At 48.0% G+C, this 14,355-nt stretch overlaps 5 protein-coding genes and 1 pseudogene across 7 annotated transcripts in view; 5 read left to right on the plus strand and 1 right to left on the minus strand.

Annotated features, from left to right (window-relative positions):
- The window catches only part of LOC311367758 (uncharacterized protein), a 2,038-nt gene extending 300 nt beyond the window's left edge, over positions 1 to 1,738 (minus strand). Inside the window, exons 1-5 of one of the 2 annotated variants that reach the window (XM_084486577.1) lie at positions 1,679 to 1,738; positions 801 to 963; positions 552 to 653; positions 330 to 455; positions 175 to 216 (exon numbers count right to left, since the gene is read on the minus strand). In XM_084486577.1, coding sequence (XP_084342703.1) covers positions 175 to 216; positions 330 to 455; positions 552 to 653; positions 801 to 956 — 426 coding nt within the window. In that variant the 5' untranslated portion in view covers positions 957 to 963; positions 1,679 to 1,738. The remainder of the gene's footprint in view (positions 1 to 174; positions 217 to 329; positions 456 to 551; positions 654 to 800; positions 964 to 1,678) is intronic. The other variant, XM_084486578.1, reaches the window with a different exon arrangement.
- Positions 1,739 to 2,558: 820 nt separating this feature from the next.
- On the plus strand, positions 2,559 to 2,966 carry LOC311367761 (histone H2A; the record flags this gene model as incomplete). Its single annotated transcript, XM_084486581.1, has 1 exon — positions 2,559 to 2,966. Exon 1 carries the CDS (start codon positions 2,583 to 2,585, stop codon positions 2,964 to 2,966), a length of 384 nt encoding a protein of 127 aa, XP_084342707.1. The 5' UTR covers positions 2,559 to 2,582.
- An 874-nt stretch (positions 2,967 to 3,840) lies between these two features.
- LOC311367765 (histone H4) lies at positions 3,841 to 4,230 on the plus strand. The gene has a single exon (XM_084486582.1). The coding sequence runs from the start codon at positions 3,856 to 3,858 to the stop codon at positions 4,165 to 4,167; it is 312 nt and encodes a 103-aa protein (XP_084342708.1). The 5' UTR covers positions 3,841 to 3,855; the 3' UTR covers positions 4,168 to 4,230.
- Positions 4,231 to 4,834: 604 nt separating this feature from the next.
- Positions 4,835 to 5,703, plus strand: LOC311367763 (histone H2B 1/2 pseudogene; annotated as a pseudogene). The gene has a single exon. The product of its transcript is annotated as a histone H2B 1/2 pseudogene (transcript).
- Positions 5,704 to 6,523: 820 nt separating this feature from the next.
- LOC311367759 (histone H3.2) lies at positions 6,524 to 6,934 on the plus strand (the record flags this gene model as incomplete). Its single annotated transcript, XM_084486579.1, has 1 exon — positions 6,524 to 6,934. One exon carries the CDS (start codon positions 6,524 to 6,526, stop codon positions 6,932 to 6,934), a length of 411 nt encoding a protein of 136 aa, XP_084342705.1.
- Positions 6,935 to 7,535: 601 nt separating this feature from the next.
- On the plus strand, positions 7,536 to 14,074 carry cct2 (chaperonin containing TCP1, subunit 2 (beta)). Its single transcript, XM_084486562.1, has 16 exons — positions 7,536 to 7,625; positions 8,727 to 8,801; positions 10,350 to 10,415; positions 10,508 to 10,619; positions 10,705 to 10,781; positions 10,914 to 11,026; positions 11,191 to 11,393; positions 11,657 to 11,757; positions 11,896 to 12,023; positions 12,192 to 12,295; positions 12,375 to 12,494; positions 12,756 to 12,884; positions 12,957 to 13,060; positions 13,246 to 13,345; positions 13,448 to 13,589; positions 13,726 to 14,074. The coding sequence occupies exons 1-16, from the start codon at positions 7,623 to 7,625 to the stop codon at positions 13,754 to 13,756; spliced, it is 1,608 nt and encodes a 535-aa protein (XP_084342688.1). The 5' UTR covers positions 7,536 to 7,622; the 3' UTR covers positions 13,757 to 14,074.
- The last annotated feature ends 281 nt before the right edge of the window (positions 14,075 to 14,355 follow it).

Genomic DNA, 14,355 nt, shown 5'->3' on the forward strand with positions numbered 1-14,355 from the left:
GCTCACTATAATACACTGGGTTCACTGCTCACTATAATACACTGGGTCTACTTCATGATGACCTTACATTATAATACAGTCTACTTTATGAGGACCTTACATTATAATAGAGTATAGTTTATTATAATACGATACAATGAGCTCAAAGTTTTCTCTGTGAGGTAAAGACTCTACCTGCTGGCCCTCCGCAATGGTCTGGTCTGGACGCATCACCACCTACACACACACACACACACACATTAGTGAGTGTGCACACACACACTAAAATGTGTGTGTGTGTGTGTGTGTGTGTGTGTGTGTGTGTGTGTGTGTGTGTGTGTGTGTGGGACCTCCAGCTCCATGAAGTCTCCGAGTCCCTCCACGGTGTCCAGGTGAACTCTGGTCTGACCAATCAGAAACAACCGCCGCTCCTTAAGGACCTCCCCCATCACACCGAGAGACGAAGAGAGGACCTCCTAAACACACACACACACCAAATATAAAACACACACCCCAAATATAAACACACACACACACACACACACAATATGAAACACAAGCATGTGTCTGACCCTGAGGCTCTGGGGGTCTGATGTCGGGGAGATGGAGAAGTTGGACAGTTTGGGTCCTTCTGTGTCGGGGCGCTCGTAGAAGATCAGCTGACCAGATCCGTCCTGCAGGAAACACACAGGGGCATTGTGACTGCATCTGTGTATGGATGTGTGTCTGTGTATGTATTTGTGTGTGTTTGTGGTGTGTCCGTGTATGCATGTGTGTGACTGTGTGTAGTTCAGGTGTGTGTGTGTGTGTCTCTCTCACACCATGAAGTGTCGTAGTTTGAGGCGTCCTTGGCTGCAGTTGAAGAAGGTATCTCGCTGTTTGATTAAGGTGCCGTCTGATTGGCTGAGAGCACTGGCCTTCTGTGCCAATAGGGACATGCTGTCCACCCGGGCCTTGATCTCCACGTTGGATGGCATCACGCTACTGAGCATATGCAGAAGACGAGATATATTCAGAATGCATCTTGGGATGTTTTGTGAACGCCATTTTGAGAGGACTCCGCTGTGACAACTCTTATTTCACCCTTTATTTCCAAACAATGACCCAAAACATTCCTACCGACGCAGTAACTTAAAGTTATTAATAACTAACATCCCAACACTCCTCTGCTTTCAAAATGGAGGCGGTCATGCGATGTGACGTCAGGATGTCCACGGCCCAGAACACTAAGTGGGGGAGGAGCCTCGTTTAGCTGAACCTCCCCGACAGGTTAGAGAACCCAAACGTGAACAAATATAGCCCCGAGAGGTCCTTATCAGGTAGACAGGAGTGCAGCCTCCCTGCATTATCAGCTCAATGCCAAACAAAGTCTAAGTCTCCTGAGTAGTCAGGGTTCATCTTAGCCTGGTCCTCCCAGAATCTCGTACTTCATTAAATTTGAAGGGAAATGAAAAACGAGCGGAAGTAAGGAGGCGGGCGGAGCCAGGCTAGGTTCATCTGGCTCTACAGGTAGACTCTGGACATCTGAGATCAAACCCAGAACCTCTCCACTGTGGCGTCATGTTACGGTTCATGCACATTAGAATTAGGTTTAAAAACCTAAAAATCTAAAAGATCCGCATGTGGGGGAACATACAGTTATAGGCACTACGAGCTGATTCTGGAGACAGGATGAACTGATATGAATGGATGAACTCACGTGCTGCTGATGAGGATGAACTCCGCTGCAACTTACCGCGAAAACAGACGCCTGGGATCGTGACGTCACACACCTTCGACAGTTCCGCTTTCCGTTCCGTTCAACGACAAACTAGTATTGTTGAAATAGAGTCGCCTTTATTTTCTGTGGATTTTTTTTAAAATATGAATTGCGCTATTATAGAAATGTGAACAAATAACAAAGCCTTACACTAAATACATTATTTTATACACCAAATATGGCGTCCGTCGCTGTTTTCGGTCCGGCGCAACAGATGACGTCTGTAGTTCCTCTTGGACTGCTGTTGTCTACCCACCAGGATTAAGATAAAATAAGATAAACGTTATTATTATGACCTACTACCGACCCCGAGCTGTTGATGTCTCTTAAATGAATCTGGCGTTATAACATAACGGGTGGTTAGGTCACATGCACCCTAGAAAACATGTTTTATTATTTGTAACCACAGATTAATAACATGTAGGCCTAATGAATTAATCTAAACCTGGATTGAAGGCAGGAGTACTTAAAAGGCGTATTTGACTTCACGTTGCTATTACATATCCTAGGTTAATGTTACAATACATTTTGGTGTTGAAAATCATGAAAAAGTGTCTACCTAGGATGTTTTAAATTACATATACGGAAAGCCGAGTGTGTCAAAGCAAGGTAATGCGATTTAAATTCCAAATTGCAACGTCGCAGACTCTGACGTCAGTAGCTCGGAAAACCAATCACAATACATATATTAACCGCATATTTTTGGGCTGCACCTCTTCTTTAATTGGTCGAGATGTACAAGGTTTTTTCGACCAATGGGAGGAGACATACGTGGATATAAATAGCAGCTCCTCAGCAACTCTCTAGTCATTCATTGACGTCGTCATTAGAATACACAAAGAACATGTCTGGAAGAGGTAAGACCGGAGGCAAAGCCAGGGCGAAGGCCAAGACCCGCTCCTCCCGGGCCGGGCTCCAGTTCCCCGTCGGCCGTGTGCACAGACTCCTCCGCAAGGGTAACTACGCTCACCGCGTCGGTGCCGGAGCTCCCGTCTACCTGGCGGCTGTCCTCGAGTATCTGACCGCTGAAATCCTGGAGTTGGCTGGAAACGCTGCTCGCGACAACAAGAAGACCCGTATCATCCCCCGCCATCTGCAGCTGGCCGTCCGCAACGACGAGGAGCTCAACAAACTCCTGGGCGGTGTGACCATCGCTCAGGGCGGCGTGCTGCCTAACATCCAGGCCGTCCTTCTGCCCAAGAAGACCGAGAAGCCCGCCAAGAAGTAGATTATTAATCCAACCCAAAACCCCAAAGGCTCTTTTAAGAGCCGCCCACATCTAACGAAAGAGCTGAATCTTTTAAACATGAGATCGTTTATGGTGCATTATATCTGAATGCTATTGTACGGCCGACAAGGACCTTAACCCCGGGTTAGAGGGAGACGGGGCTCTGCTCAAACTCAAAATATAAATGTATAATACTCATTCGAGGTCCAACATTAATTGCATTAACCGGTATATACAACGGGTGGGTTATTGATCAGAACATAGTGATGGCACGATCTCCCAGGGCAGGAAGCGCGGGGAACTGCATTCATATTAACCAATAATGTCTGATCATTAGACTGATTCCGTCACATTTTTCTGAAGATGTCAATGTTCTACAAAATGTAACAATTTTCGGTTTTGGATAAGCACATAGTGAAGTCATTGTTAAATGAATGACGACCGTGAATTAATGAATGGTCATTGTTTCACCTGGACACTGCATACCCCTCCTACTTGCTGTACGTTGAATGTCGTATTTAGTTATATATATATATAGCATCTTAACCTAGCTATCTTTGTTGTATACTGGGAATGGGTTAATCTAGCGATTGTTAGTGCTTTGCACTTGGTTCTATGAACATCCTTACGGTTCCGACATCGTATATTGTATATTTATTTTTTCACCAACATATTTTTTCACTTTCTTGTGACAAATGTACTTATTGTAAGTCGCTTTAGATAAAACCGTCTGCTAAATGCCCTAAATGTACAACGTAAATGTCTTGGAGGCACTGGGCGTGGCCTGTACTGGAGATCCCGCCCATCGTCCCTCTCAGGTCCTCAACCAGCCTTTATAAACCCGGAGCACACGGCACAGGGTAAATCAGCCGAACTATACAACAGCAACATGTCTGGTCGTGGTAAAGGAGGAAAAGGACTCGGGAAAGGAGGCGCCAAGCGCCACCGTAAAGTTCTTCGTGACAACATCCAGGGCATCACCAAGCCCGCTATCCGCCGCCTGGCTCGCCGCGGTGGTGTGAAGCGTATCTCCGGTCTGATCTACGAGGAGACTCGCGGTGTCCTCAAGGTGTTCCTGGAGAACGTGATCCGTGACGCCGTCACCTACACCGAACACGCCAAGAGGAAGACCGTTACCGCCATGGATGTGGTCTATGCCCTGAAGAGGCAGGGCCGCACCCTGTACGGCTTCGGCGGTTAAACATGATCATCTGCTCCCAACCAAAGGCTCTTTTCAGAGCCGCCCAAATATCATGAAAAGCTATCTTCTATTATATACCACCGTCTTATATTGATGAGATTATGGCGTTGAATGAGAACATTCGTCGCATAATCTGCGTATTAATTATACCAGCAATTTATTCACCCACACCGGTATTATTAAATGGCTACGTACCTCATCGTCTCCAGGTCCATGTCGAATCTGTAATCCATATGAACACAAACCGACAACAATTTAGCGCTGAAGTTGCAGGGATATATCAACCCTAGTTCTAGTCTCGGTAGAGACTAGAAATGATACAATATTAATTGGTTAGTAAGCCACTAAATCAAATGGTTTAAACATTGAGTTTCGTTTACAGCTGCCATATAAGCCATGCTTCGATGTGGGTTTGTATACTGGACCAGTAAACATCTAACTAGTCTGAGTTCAACAATTAACCGTTTTAAACGTTTAGTTGAACTATTAAATGTTCTGGTTGGGAGGGTATTGCCATCTATTTACTGTAGCTGTGATACCAACCATCGCCGCATGGTAACGCGGCCCTTATTCTTCAGCCAATCACAGAACGGGACCAACACGTTTGATTTGCATGCGCCTCCTATAAATGCGGCAGCCACACGCTGTGCGAAACACTTGCTTCATCATGCCTGATCCAGGACCCAAATCCGCGCCGAAGAAGGGCTCCAAGAAAGCCGTTTCCAAGACCGCAGTCAAGGGCGGGAAGAAGCGCCGCAAGACCAGGAAGGAGAGCTATGCCATCTACGTATACAAGGTGCTGAAGCAGGTCCACCCCGACACCGGTATCTCCTCCAAGGCAATGGGGATCATGAATTCGTTCGTCAACGACATCTTCGAGCGTATCGCCGGTGAGGCCTCTCGCCTGGCTCACTATAACAAGCGCTCCACCATCACCTCCAGGGAGATCCAGACCGCCGTCCGTCTGCTGCTCCCCGGGGAGCTGGCAAAGCACGCCGTGTCTGAGGGCACCAAGGCGGTGACCAAGTACACCAGCTCCAAGTAAACTTCACCTTTACCACCAACCAAACGGTCCTTTTAAGGACCACCCAAACCTGTTAAGAGCCTTCCTTAATTTTACGTTACGGACCATCTTCACTGGGCGGTAACTGAAGATCTTTGTCTATGTAAATGCTTTCACCTCTTTTCATTGACAGCTCGGGCAGTAGTTTCCATAATAACATGCATTCCGTGTGTAAGACACTGCAATATAACCCTTCCGAGTTGTATGTGTGGGAGTCCACGGACCAGAGATCTCCAACACCCGCAAACTAATCATCTATTGTGATGGACAAGCGGTATGGTCAACTGTATAATCGTATGTATCGTCAAATGTTACACTATATTCTTTGCAAAATATGAACCAAATCTCTCCATCCATCACTGCTCTTGTCGTAGGGCAGAGCACATTGTCAGTAGATCCAGTTCAGTTTCCATGGCTGCAGCAGTTTGTTTTATGTCTGTTCCCAGTGTGGTCATCTGGCAAAAAAATCGAACACTTTACTAAATAAATATAATAAAATAATTATTGTGATCTTTTTAATATAAATTATTGTAAATACATAATATAATCCCGTGTATTACCTGCAGAACCATCGCCTACCGCTGGGGGCGCTACCCCGTTTAGATCACATCAGAGAACCCCGGTGTCAGATAAACGTAATACCAGAGGTCTTTTAAGACTGGCTCTGGTAATAATAAATGCACGTTACTTCACGAAGAAATTGGACAGTACAAACCTGAAAAAAAACCAAGCAAATATATGCGACGGAAAGACGGTGTATATATGTCGCATTATACTTTAGTATGATCTTCGCACATGACATGAAATCCAAATCTAAACTGTAATGAATACAAACCAAACGGACATACAATCCAAAGCGACTGGATTACCAGTGTGGCGGATCACTGGTGAGACTTTACCCTCCCTTGTTCCTACCTAGTCGAATATAAACACAATTGCGACACATACATAAATACAAAGACATGTATTAGTAGCCGCTCTAAACAGTAAAACCCTCAAACGTTATTTTATTTATGCCCTCAAAGCGAAATACATTATGATGTATTTGAGTTGTTGGGCTATATTAACAATACCGCCAGCATGGATGTTATTAAGAACCAAAAAAGTGGCTTTCAGTTGAATTCCCTATGGGGCGTGTTTAACTGCGCTAAAGCCAATCATAGACCTTACAGAGCTCCCGCCATTCTTTAAAACCGCCAATCAGCTTGTAGCGGTGCTCGGCATCAGGGTATATATTCTCCTGCAGTTCATGCCGAGGCACACTTCGTCAAGACGAATAACAGCTAACCAGCCATGGCCAGAACTAAGCAGACAGCTCGTAAGTCCACCGGTGGCAAAGCCCCAAGGAAACAGCTCGCCACCAAGGCGGCCCGTAAGAGCGCACCGGCCACCGGCGGTGTGAAGAAGCCCCATCGTTACAGGCCCGGGACCGTGGCCCTGAGAGAGATCCGCCGGTACCAGAAGTCCACAGAGCTGCTGATCCGCAAGCTGCCCTTCCAGCGCCTGGTGAGGGAGATCGCTCAGGACTTCAAGACCGACCTCCGCTTCCAGAGCTCCGCCGTCATGGCTCTTCAGGAGGCCAGCGAGGCTTACCTTGTCGGCCTATTCGAGGACACCAACCTGTGCGCCATCCACGCCAAGAGGGTCACCATCATGCCCAAAGACATCCAGCTGGCCCGCCGCATCCGTGGAGAGCGCGCATAAGGCGACCCCGCGTCACATTCCAACAAAGGCTCTTTTAAGAGCCACACAATTCTTACAAAGGCTTCCTTTTGATAACACACTACACCCTGTTTTATTAACACAACAAATATGTACTTTTATAGTGAATAGGATGGCACCTACAATACTCTGGAAACTTAACTGATTGGCCCAATACGGTCATTCACATAAAACCGTCCAGCGCGTGCACGCTGCTGCAATGACGCACTTCTTGGCCCGTTTCTGTGACGTCAGGTTGGCCGTAAACCACGCCCACAGGGCAGGGCTGTTCCTGAGTAAATAAGCCCAAGTACACTAGAATAAACAATATAAATTGCGGCGCGGGTTTTTATACCCGGTCACGTTGTTCCATGCTTAAGACTACACAAATATTTACAAACGTTAAGAGGTATGGAAAAATACGAATACCGTAACACTGAGACTAATAAAACTATTTGTAGATATACGATTTTATTTAAATTTCCAAGTAACAGGGATGCACTAAAGAATATATATATATATATATATATATAACGCACAATACACCAAAGGTTTAAGTATTTGAGGAAAATAATAAATATCCCTCCGCAGGAGGGGGAGTGTCCTGCTGCCTGTTTTGTCACGTCATCACGTCGTGCGTGCCGCTGCTCCTTTCCTGAACGTTCCTCTTGTTATCCTGACGGACTGAATCATGGTGAGTTTAGATCCTTTAATTTACCACAATAATTTGGTTTTAAACCCAGAAAATGACTGGATCACGTTAAATAGCTGCCACTATACAGCGGGGTCTGTAGAAGAGCCTTCCGCGGCCCGTGGTGTAGATGTAGCTCGGCCGGCTAACGGCTAACTGAGCACATGGCGCCGGTCCTCCTAAGCGTCTCTTTATTCAACTATTCGTTCACCTGAGAAGGCCAATGCGGTCTTACGTGTTAATCACGGACCTCTTTAGATCCCCCCCTAGACTCATGTTTTCTAAACGACGCCAGCGTGACGGAGCAAATCACTGGTGTGGTAGCATGCTAGGCTAGCTAGTCGGTTAGCTGCTTTTTAGGGTGCAGCACCAAACTCTTTGTTCCGCGGACCAGTGAGCAAAAACAGAACAACACCCGGAACACCCTTGTTGGAACGGGTCCTGAGGTCTAGAACGAGACCTGAACCATTAACACATCACTTTAACATCACTAACATTACAATGTTCTCGAGGCTTCTAAGAGGGCGGAGTTAAGACCCATCATGACCATGCTGGGTCTTAACTGAACGGCTCTGAACGTAACGGGCTTAACTGATCATTGATCATAGTATAATAATGATACCCAATGAAGCTAGTTCCTAACCTTCAATATAATTTAACTAAGAATTACATTTGTCATCATTTTAATAGTATAATGATTGTTATACTCATTACAGGACTCTAATTATCAACTCAGAATGATACTGTATGATGAAGTGATTCTAGTGGTGTAATAGTGATCAGGGATCTGTCTATTAGGGTTTCTAGTGGTGTGTAACATGGGTTCTCGTGGTGTAATAGTGATACTGATGAAGATGGTTATAGTGGGGTTATAGGAATTCTAGTGTAATAGTGATTCTCATGGTGTAATAGTGATACTGATGAAGATTATTCTAGTGGTGTAATAGTGGTTCTAGTGTAATGATGATTCTTGTGGTGTAATAGTGATATTGTTGATGATCTTTAGTGGTGCAATAGTGATACTGATGAAAATGAGTTTTAAGTGGTGTGATACTGATGAAGATGGTGTAATAGTGATACTGATGATGGCTCCTTCTCCACCAGGCGTCTCTATCTATGGCCCCGGTCAACATCTTCCGCCACGGAGCGGATGAGGAGAAGGCAGAGACAGCTCGGCTGGTAGGAACTGGGGCGAACCATGGGGGGGGGGGGGGGGGGATGTGTGTGTGGGGGGATGTGTCTGGGGGGGGGGGATGTGTGTGAGGAGGGATGTAGGGCTGAAACGATTACTCGAGTTACTTGATTACCAAAAGACTTGAGGCAAAAACTCTGCCTCGAAGCTTCGCTAAATTCCTATCTTGCGTATTATGCGGTCTGCTCAGCGCAGGGATCATTGTTCCACACGGACCGTTTTTGAGGAAGCACACCACTACATTCGGAATTCAGTTGACACGATGGAGGAGAGCCAAGAAACAGTCTGTAAACGGTAGAGAATGTCAACAAGGTGCAATGTGTCTACTGCGAAGTAGAACTGGCGTACGACAACAGCACGACATCGATGATTCAGCGTCTGAGCCAAAAGCATCAAGTTGTTAACGCTAGTTCACCAAGCGTCGCCGTTGCTGGGTTCTAATTTCACTTCGTTGTCGGATTAATTTATAAGAACGCGACAGTGTGAATTTGGGTCTATTGACTTCACTTGACGAACCAATCCTCAGATTTCGGTGGTGCATGTCCTTTGTACAATCTTTGATCTGGTGACAAACACGCACAGGCACACAGAACCCATTCGCACTTGCTCCTTCTCGCTCTCTCAATATTTGTACACGACCCATGTGCTGTTCTTGGCAATTATTTCCATTGCTATGAGCTTTCAGTAGGCTAATGCAAAATTGGACCGCTGGCTTAATCGTACCCCTACATTTTCAGTGCGGGATTGTGGCTATTGCGCAATCGGTAGGTACACATTCGTGGTACATCAGGATACTGATGTACCATGAAGATGTGACTAATATGAGAGGAGAGGGAGAAACTAATAGGGCTGTATAAAGTTAAGAAAATAAGTCATCAACTACTGTTTCCATAGTACATGTAAAAGGATTAAAAGTTAATGAATTCATTGAAAACAAAGTGTTTGATTTATTTTCTTCATTTTTCAACTGCGCAAAGATAAATCAGAAGACAGAGTACAGTACACGACAGTTAAAATAATAGCACATGAGGACATTTGTATAAGGATTTTAATTAAGAGAATCCTTTAAATTTGTGTTGGGGTAATGTAATTAAGCTCACAAGTAGTATCCCCCCAAACTTTAAAAATCCCCCCTATGTGGAGCTCTTAAGGGGGGAATTCATTTTGAAAAATGAAATTTAAGCTGTGAGTTTGTATTCATAGTTTTACATGTTTCACAGTAAGTTGACATTACTGTATTGTTATTTAATTGTTGGCACTGGCACTTATAAACACTAAATGGGATTTCCGTAATGCATTATTTGTTTTGGTTGATTAATAACGCAAAATTATTTTTTATCTGATTAATCAATGGAATAATCTGTAGTTTACTCGATTACAAAAAGATTCGCTAGCTGCAGCCCTAGAGGGGTGTGTGGGGGGGTGTGTCTGAAGGGGGGTGTGTCTGGGGGGATGTGTCTGAGGGGTGTGTGTGGGGGGATGTGTCTGAGTGTGTGTTCAGTGTGGTCTAACTAACGATCTCCTGATGTCTCTAGTCGTCGTTCATCGGCGCCATCGCCATCGGGGACCTGGTGAAGAGCACGCTGGGGCCCAAGGGCATGGTGGGTGACGGTCCTCATCACTAGTCGCTGTACCGAGAGGTGTGTGGGTGTTAGCATGGTGATGAAGCCTCTCTTGTGATTGGCTCCACCAGGACAAGATCCTGCTGGGGGGCGGGCGCGACGCGTCTGTGACCGTCACCAACGACGGAGCGACCATCCTCAAGGCCATTGGGGTGGACAACCCGGCCGCCAAGGTGCTGGTCGGTGAGTGGGGACGGGGGTGTGGCCTGTGGGTGAGGAGGTCTGTCGGGGGGGGAACGTCTGTCTGACTGTCTGTCCTCTCTCCCAGACATGTCAAAGGTCCAGGACGACGAGGTGGGCGACGGCACCACCTCGGTGACGGTACTGGCGGCGGAGCTGCTCAGGGTGAGGACCTCATTGAGGCGCCGTATCATAGAAGGGTTCCAATGTGGTCAGTGATAGTGTTGCTACAGCAACATCGGTGTGTTGGTGTGTCGCCATAGCGATCTGACAGTGGGGTCTGTCTGTCTGTTTCAGGAGGCGGAAATTCTGATCGCTAAGAAGATCCACCCCCAGACCATCATCTCAGGGTGGAGGAAGGCCACGCAGGCGGCCCGCGACGCCCTGAGGGCCGCTGCCGTGGACAACGGGTGTGTGTGTGTGTGTGTAGGGACAGTGTATTAGTGTGTGTGTGTGTGTGTGGGGGGGGGGGGACGGTGTATTAGTGTGTGTGTGTGTGGGGGGACGGTGTATTAGTGGGGGGATGGTGTATTAGTGTGTGTGTGACTCATCACAATGGTTTGTGTTGCCATAGCAACGACCCAGAGCGCTTCCAGCAGGACCTGCTGAACATCTCCAGGACCACGCTGTCCTCCAAGCTGCTCACGCACCACAAGGAGCACTTCTCCCAGCTGGCGGTCGACGCCGTGCTCAGGCTCAAGGGCTCCGGCAACCTGGACGCCATCCACGTCATCAAGAAGCTGGGAGGCAGCCTCACGGACTCGTACCTGGACGAAGGTCTGTACTGGTCCCATCAGGGGAGGAGGTACTGGGGGTTTGTAGCGGGGCTCAGAACCGGGGCACAGCTGGGAACTGAGAGACAATCATCTCGGCTCTCAGGAGAACCACGCTGTGAACCCACGGCTCCAGTCCTGCAGTCTCAGTGACGTCTTCTGGTTCCACTGCTCTGAGGTGGAGGTTCTAATGGGAGGTGGAGGTGTTATGGGGGGGGTGGAGGTTCTAAGGTGGGTTGGAGGTTCTAAGGTGTGTGTTCTCTGCAGGGTTCCTCCTGGACAAGAAGATTGGTGTGAACCAGCCCAAGAGACTGGAGAACGTCACCATCCTCCTCGCCAATACCGGGATGGACACAGATAAGATCAAGGTGACCGCACCAGACTAACCCAATGGTACTACTGGTACCAGCGGGATACACTGCACCAAACACCCTAGCACTGGTACTGATGTATGGTGGTCCGGTGTAGCGGTACTGGTGGTACTGATGGTACTTGTGTGGGTCCAGATCTTTGGCTCCAGGGTCCGGGTCGACTCCACGGCCAAGGTGGCAGAGATCGAGATGGCGGAGAAGGAGAAGATGAAGGAGAAGGTGGACAGGATCCTGAAGCACGGAATCAACTGCTTCATCAACAGGTACCGGTCTGAATGATCTAACCTGTCTCTGACAGCTGACCTTTAACCACCAGTCTTAACCCTCAGACTGCAGATCTATACTCGCCTGTCTCACCCTCAGACAGCAGATATATAACCACCTGTCTCACCCTCAGACAGCTGATCTATAACCACCTCTCTCACCTTCAGGCAGCTGATCTATAACTACCCAGAGCAGCTGTTCGCCGCGGCGGGGGTCATGGCCATCGAACACGCAGACTTTGCCGGCGTGGAGCGTCTGGCACTGGTCACCGGTAATGAGCCCGTCCTGCACTCTGATTGAAACAGATGTCCTGATGCCTCTAGACACTTGCTAACTGTCTGTCTGTGTAGGAGGGGAGATCACCTCTACGTTCGACCGTCCAGAGCTGGTGAAGTTGGGTCATTGTAAGCTGATCGAGGAGGTGATGATCGGAGAGGACAAGCTGATCCACTTCTCTGGAGTCTCCATGGGTACGAGCCTCAGTCTGTCCTGATAAAGGACAGACTATCAGACCTATCACAGACCTATCACAGCAACAGTCGGGCTATCACAGTCGGTCCTCTATCACAGTCGGTCCTCTATCACACTCTGTCCTTTATCACAGCAGCAGTATGTCCTTTAGAGCAGTCTGTCCTTTATCACAGATTTGAGTACTAAATGATTCCTATTACGTGAGGACCTCTGTAGTGGTCTGGGTGGTCTATGGGTCTGACCTGTTTCCGGTGCTCCAGGGGAGGCGTGCACCATCGTGCTGCGAGGAGCCACCCAGCAGATCCTGGATGAGGCGGAGCGCTCTCTCCACGACGCCCTGTGCGTGCTCGCCCAGACTATCAAGGAGACGCGCACCGTCTACGGAGGAGGTACTCACTCACTCATTCACTCACTTCCCCCCCCCCCCACCCAAGTGGGTCCTAACTGAGCTGTTTCCCCAGGCTGCTCTGAGATGCTGATGGCGAAGGCCGTCACTGATCTGGCCAATCGGACTGCAGGGAAGGATGCGGTCGCCATGGAGTCCTTCGCCAAGGCTCTCATGATGGTATGTCTCTCTCTCTTTCTCTCTCTCTCTCTCTCTCTCTCTCTCTCTCTCTCTCTCTCTCTCTCTCTCTCTCTCTCTCTCTCTTTCTCTTTCTCTTTCTCTTTCTCTTTCTCCCCCCCCCCCCCCTGTTGCTACGGGGACTTTGTTTTTCTATTGTGACAAAGTTCCTATGGTAACTGTTTCAGCTGCCCACCATCATCGCTGACAACGCCGGCTACGACAGCGCCGACCTGGTGGCTCAACTCCGCGCCGCGCACCAGGACAACAAGAACACCTACGGCCTCGGTGTGTGTGTGTCCTCAGTATGGTATTCCAATGCATGTTTGTGTGTGTGTGTGTGTGTCCTCAGTATGGTATCCTAATGTGTGTGTGTGTTGTGTGTTCCAGACATGTCCCAGGGCATCATAGCAGACATGGTGTCTCTCGGCGTCACTGAGTCCTTCCAGGTCAAGCGACAGGTGCTGCTGTCTGCGTCTGAAGCAGCTGAGATGATCCTCCGTGTGGACAACATCGTCAAGGCGGCGCCCAGGTCCGTCCAATGCCGACCACCCTCACGCAAGCCCTGCTCTCATTGGCTAACCTCCCCTCTGAGCAGGAAGTGTTTGACCATGCTGTCTTAACCCTGATGTCTGTCTGTCCCTCTCCTTCTCTGTCTGTCTCTGTAGGAAGAGGGTTCCCGACCACCACCCCTGCTAGACGCCGCGGGGGGTAGAGGAGGAGATCTATGCCTATTTATCTTCGTCCGTTTTTCTTTCTAGTGTCGTTAAAGTTTTCATGTTCTCCAACTGTTGAAGCACCGAGTTCATCCTGCTAACGGCTAGCCGCAGATTAAGCCATCGCCGCTTTTTGTCCAGGGATGCTAATGCTAACTTGTTTCACTTAGGTTTTGCATTGGTTCTCTGCAGCACTCACTAGTGAGCAGGATGCGAGTTAGCGTGATGCTAGTTGTGGTTTGCTGCCCTGTCCTCTGCAAAATGTTTGTCCCGACAGAAATAAACACGATATGAACCGTTATCTGAACTCTTTATTTGCAGTCTTTGGTTAGCGGGTCACTGCCACCGCAACCTCCCTGAATCAACTCTTGAGAGGGCCAGGATCATCAAAAATCACTCGCTACACCTTCAAAATCCCTTTCACAATAAGAGACCTGTCAGAACATCCAACACTAGACTCACTTTATCTTCAAACCACTTTCACAATTAGAGTCCTCTCCAGCACATCCAACACAACTATACCTTCAAAGCACTTTCACAATAAGAGTCCTGTCAGATGTCTGCCAATCAGAGGGCAGGGGT

This window comes from Micromesistius poutassou (genome assembly GCF_964030765.1).
Source record: "Micromesistius poutassou genome assembly, chromosome: 22".
Classification (NCBI taxonomy): Eukaryota; Metazoa; Chordata; class Actinopteri; order Gadiformes; family Gadidae; genus Micromesistius; species Micromesistius poutassou.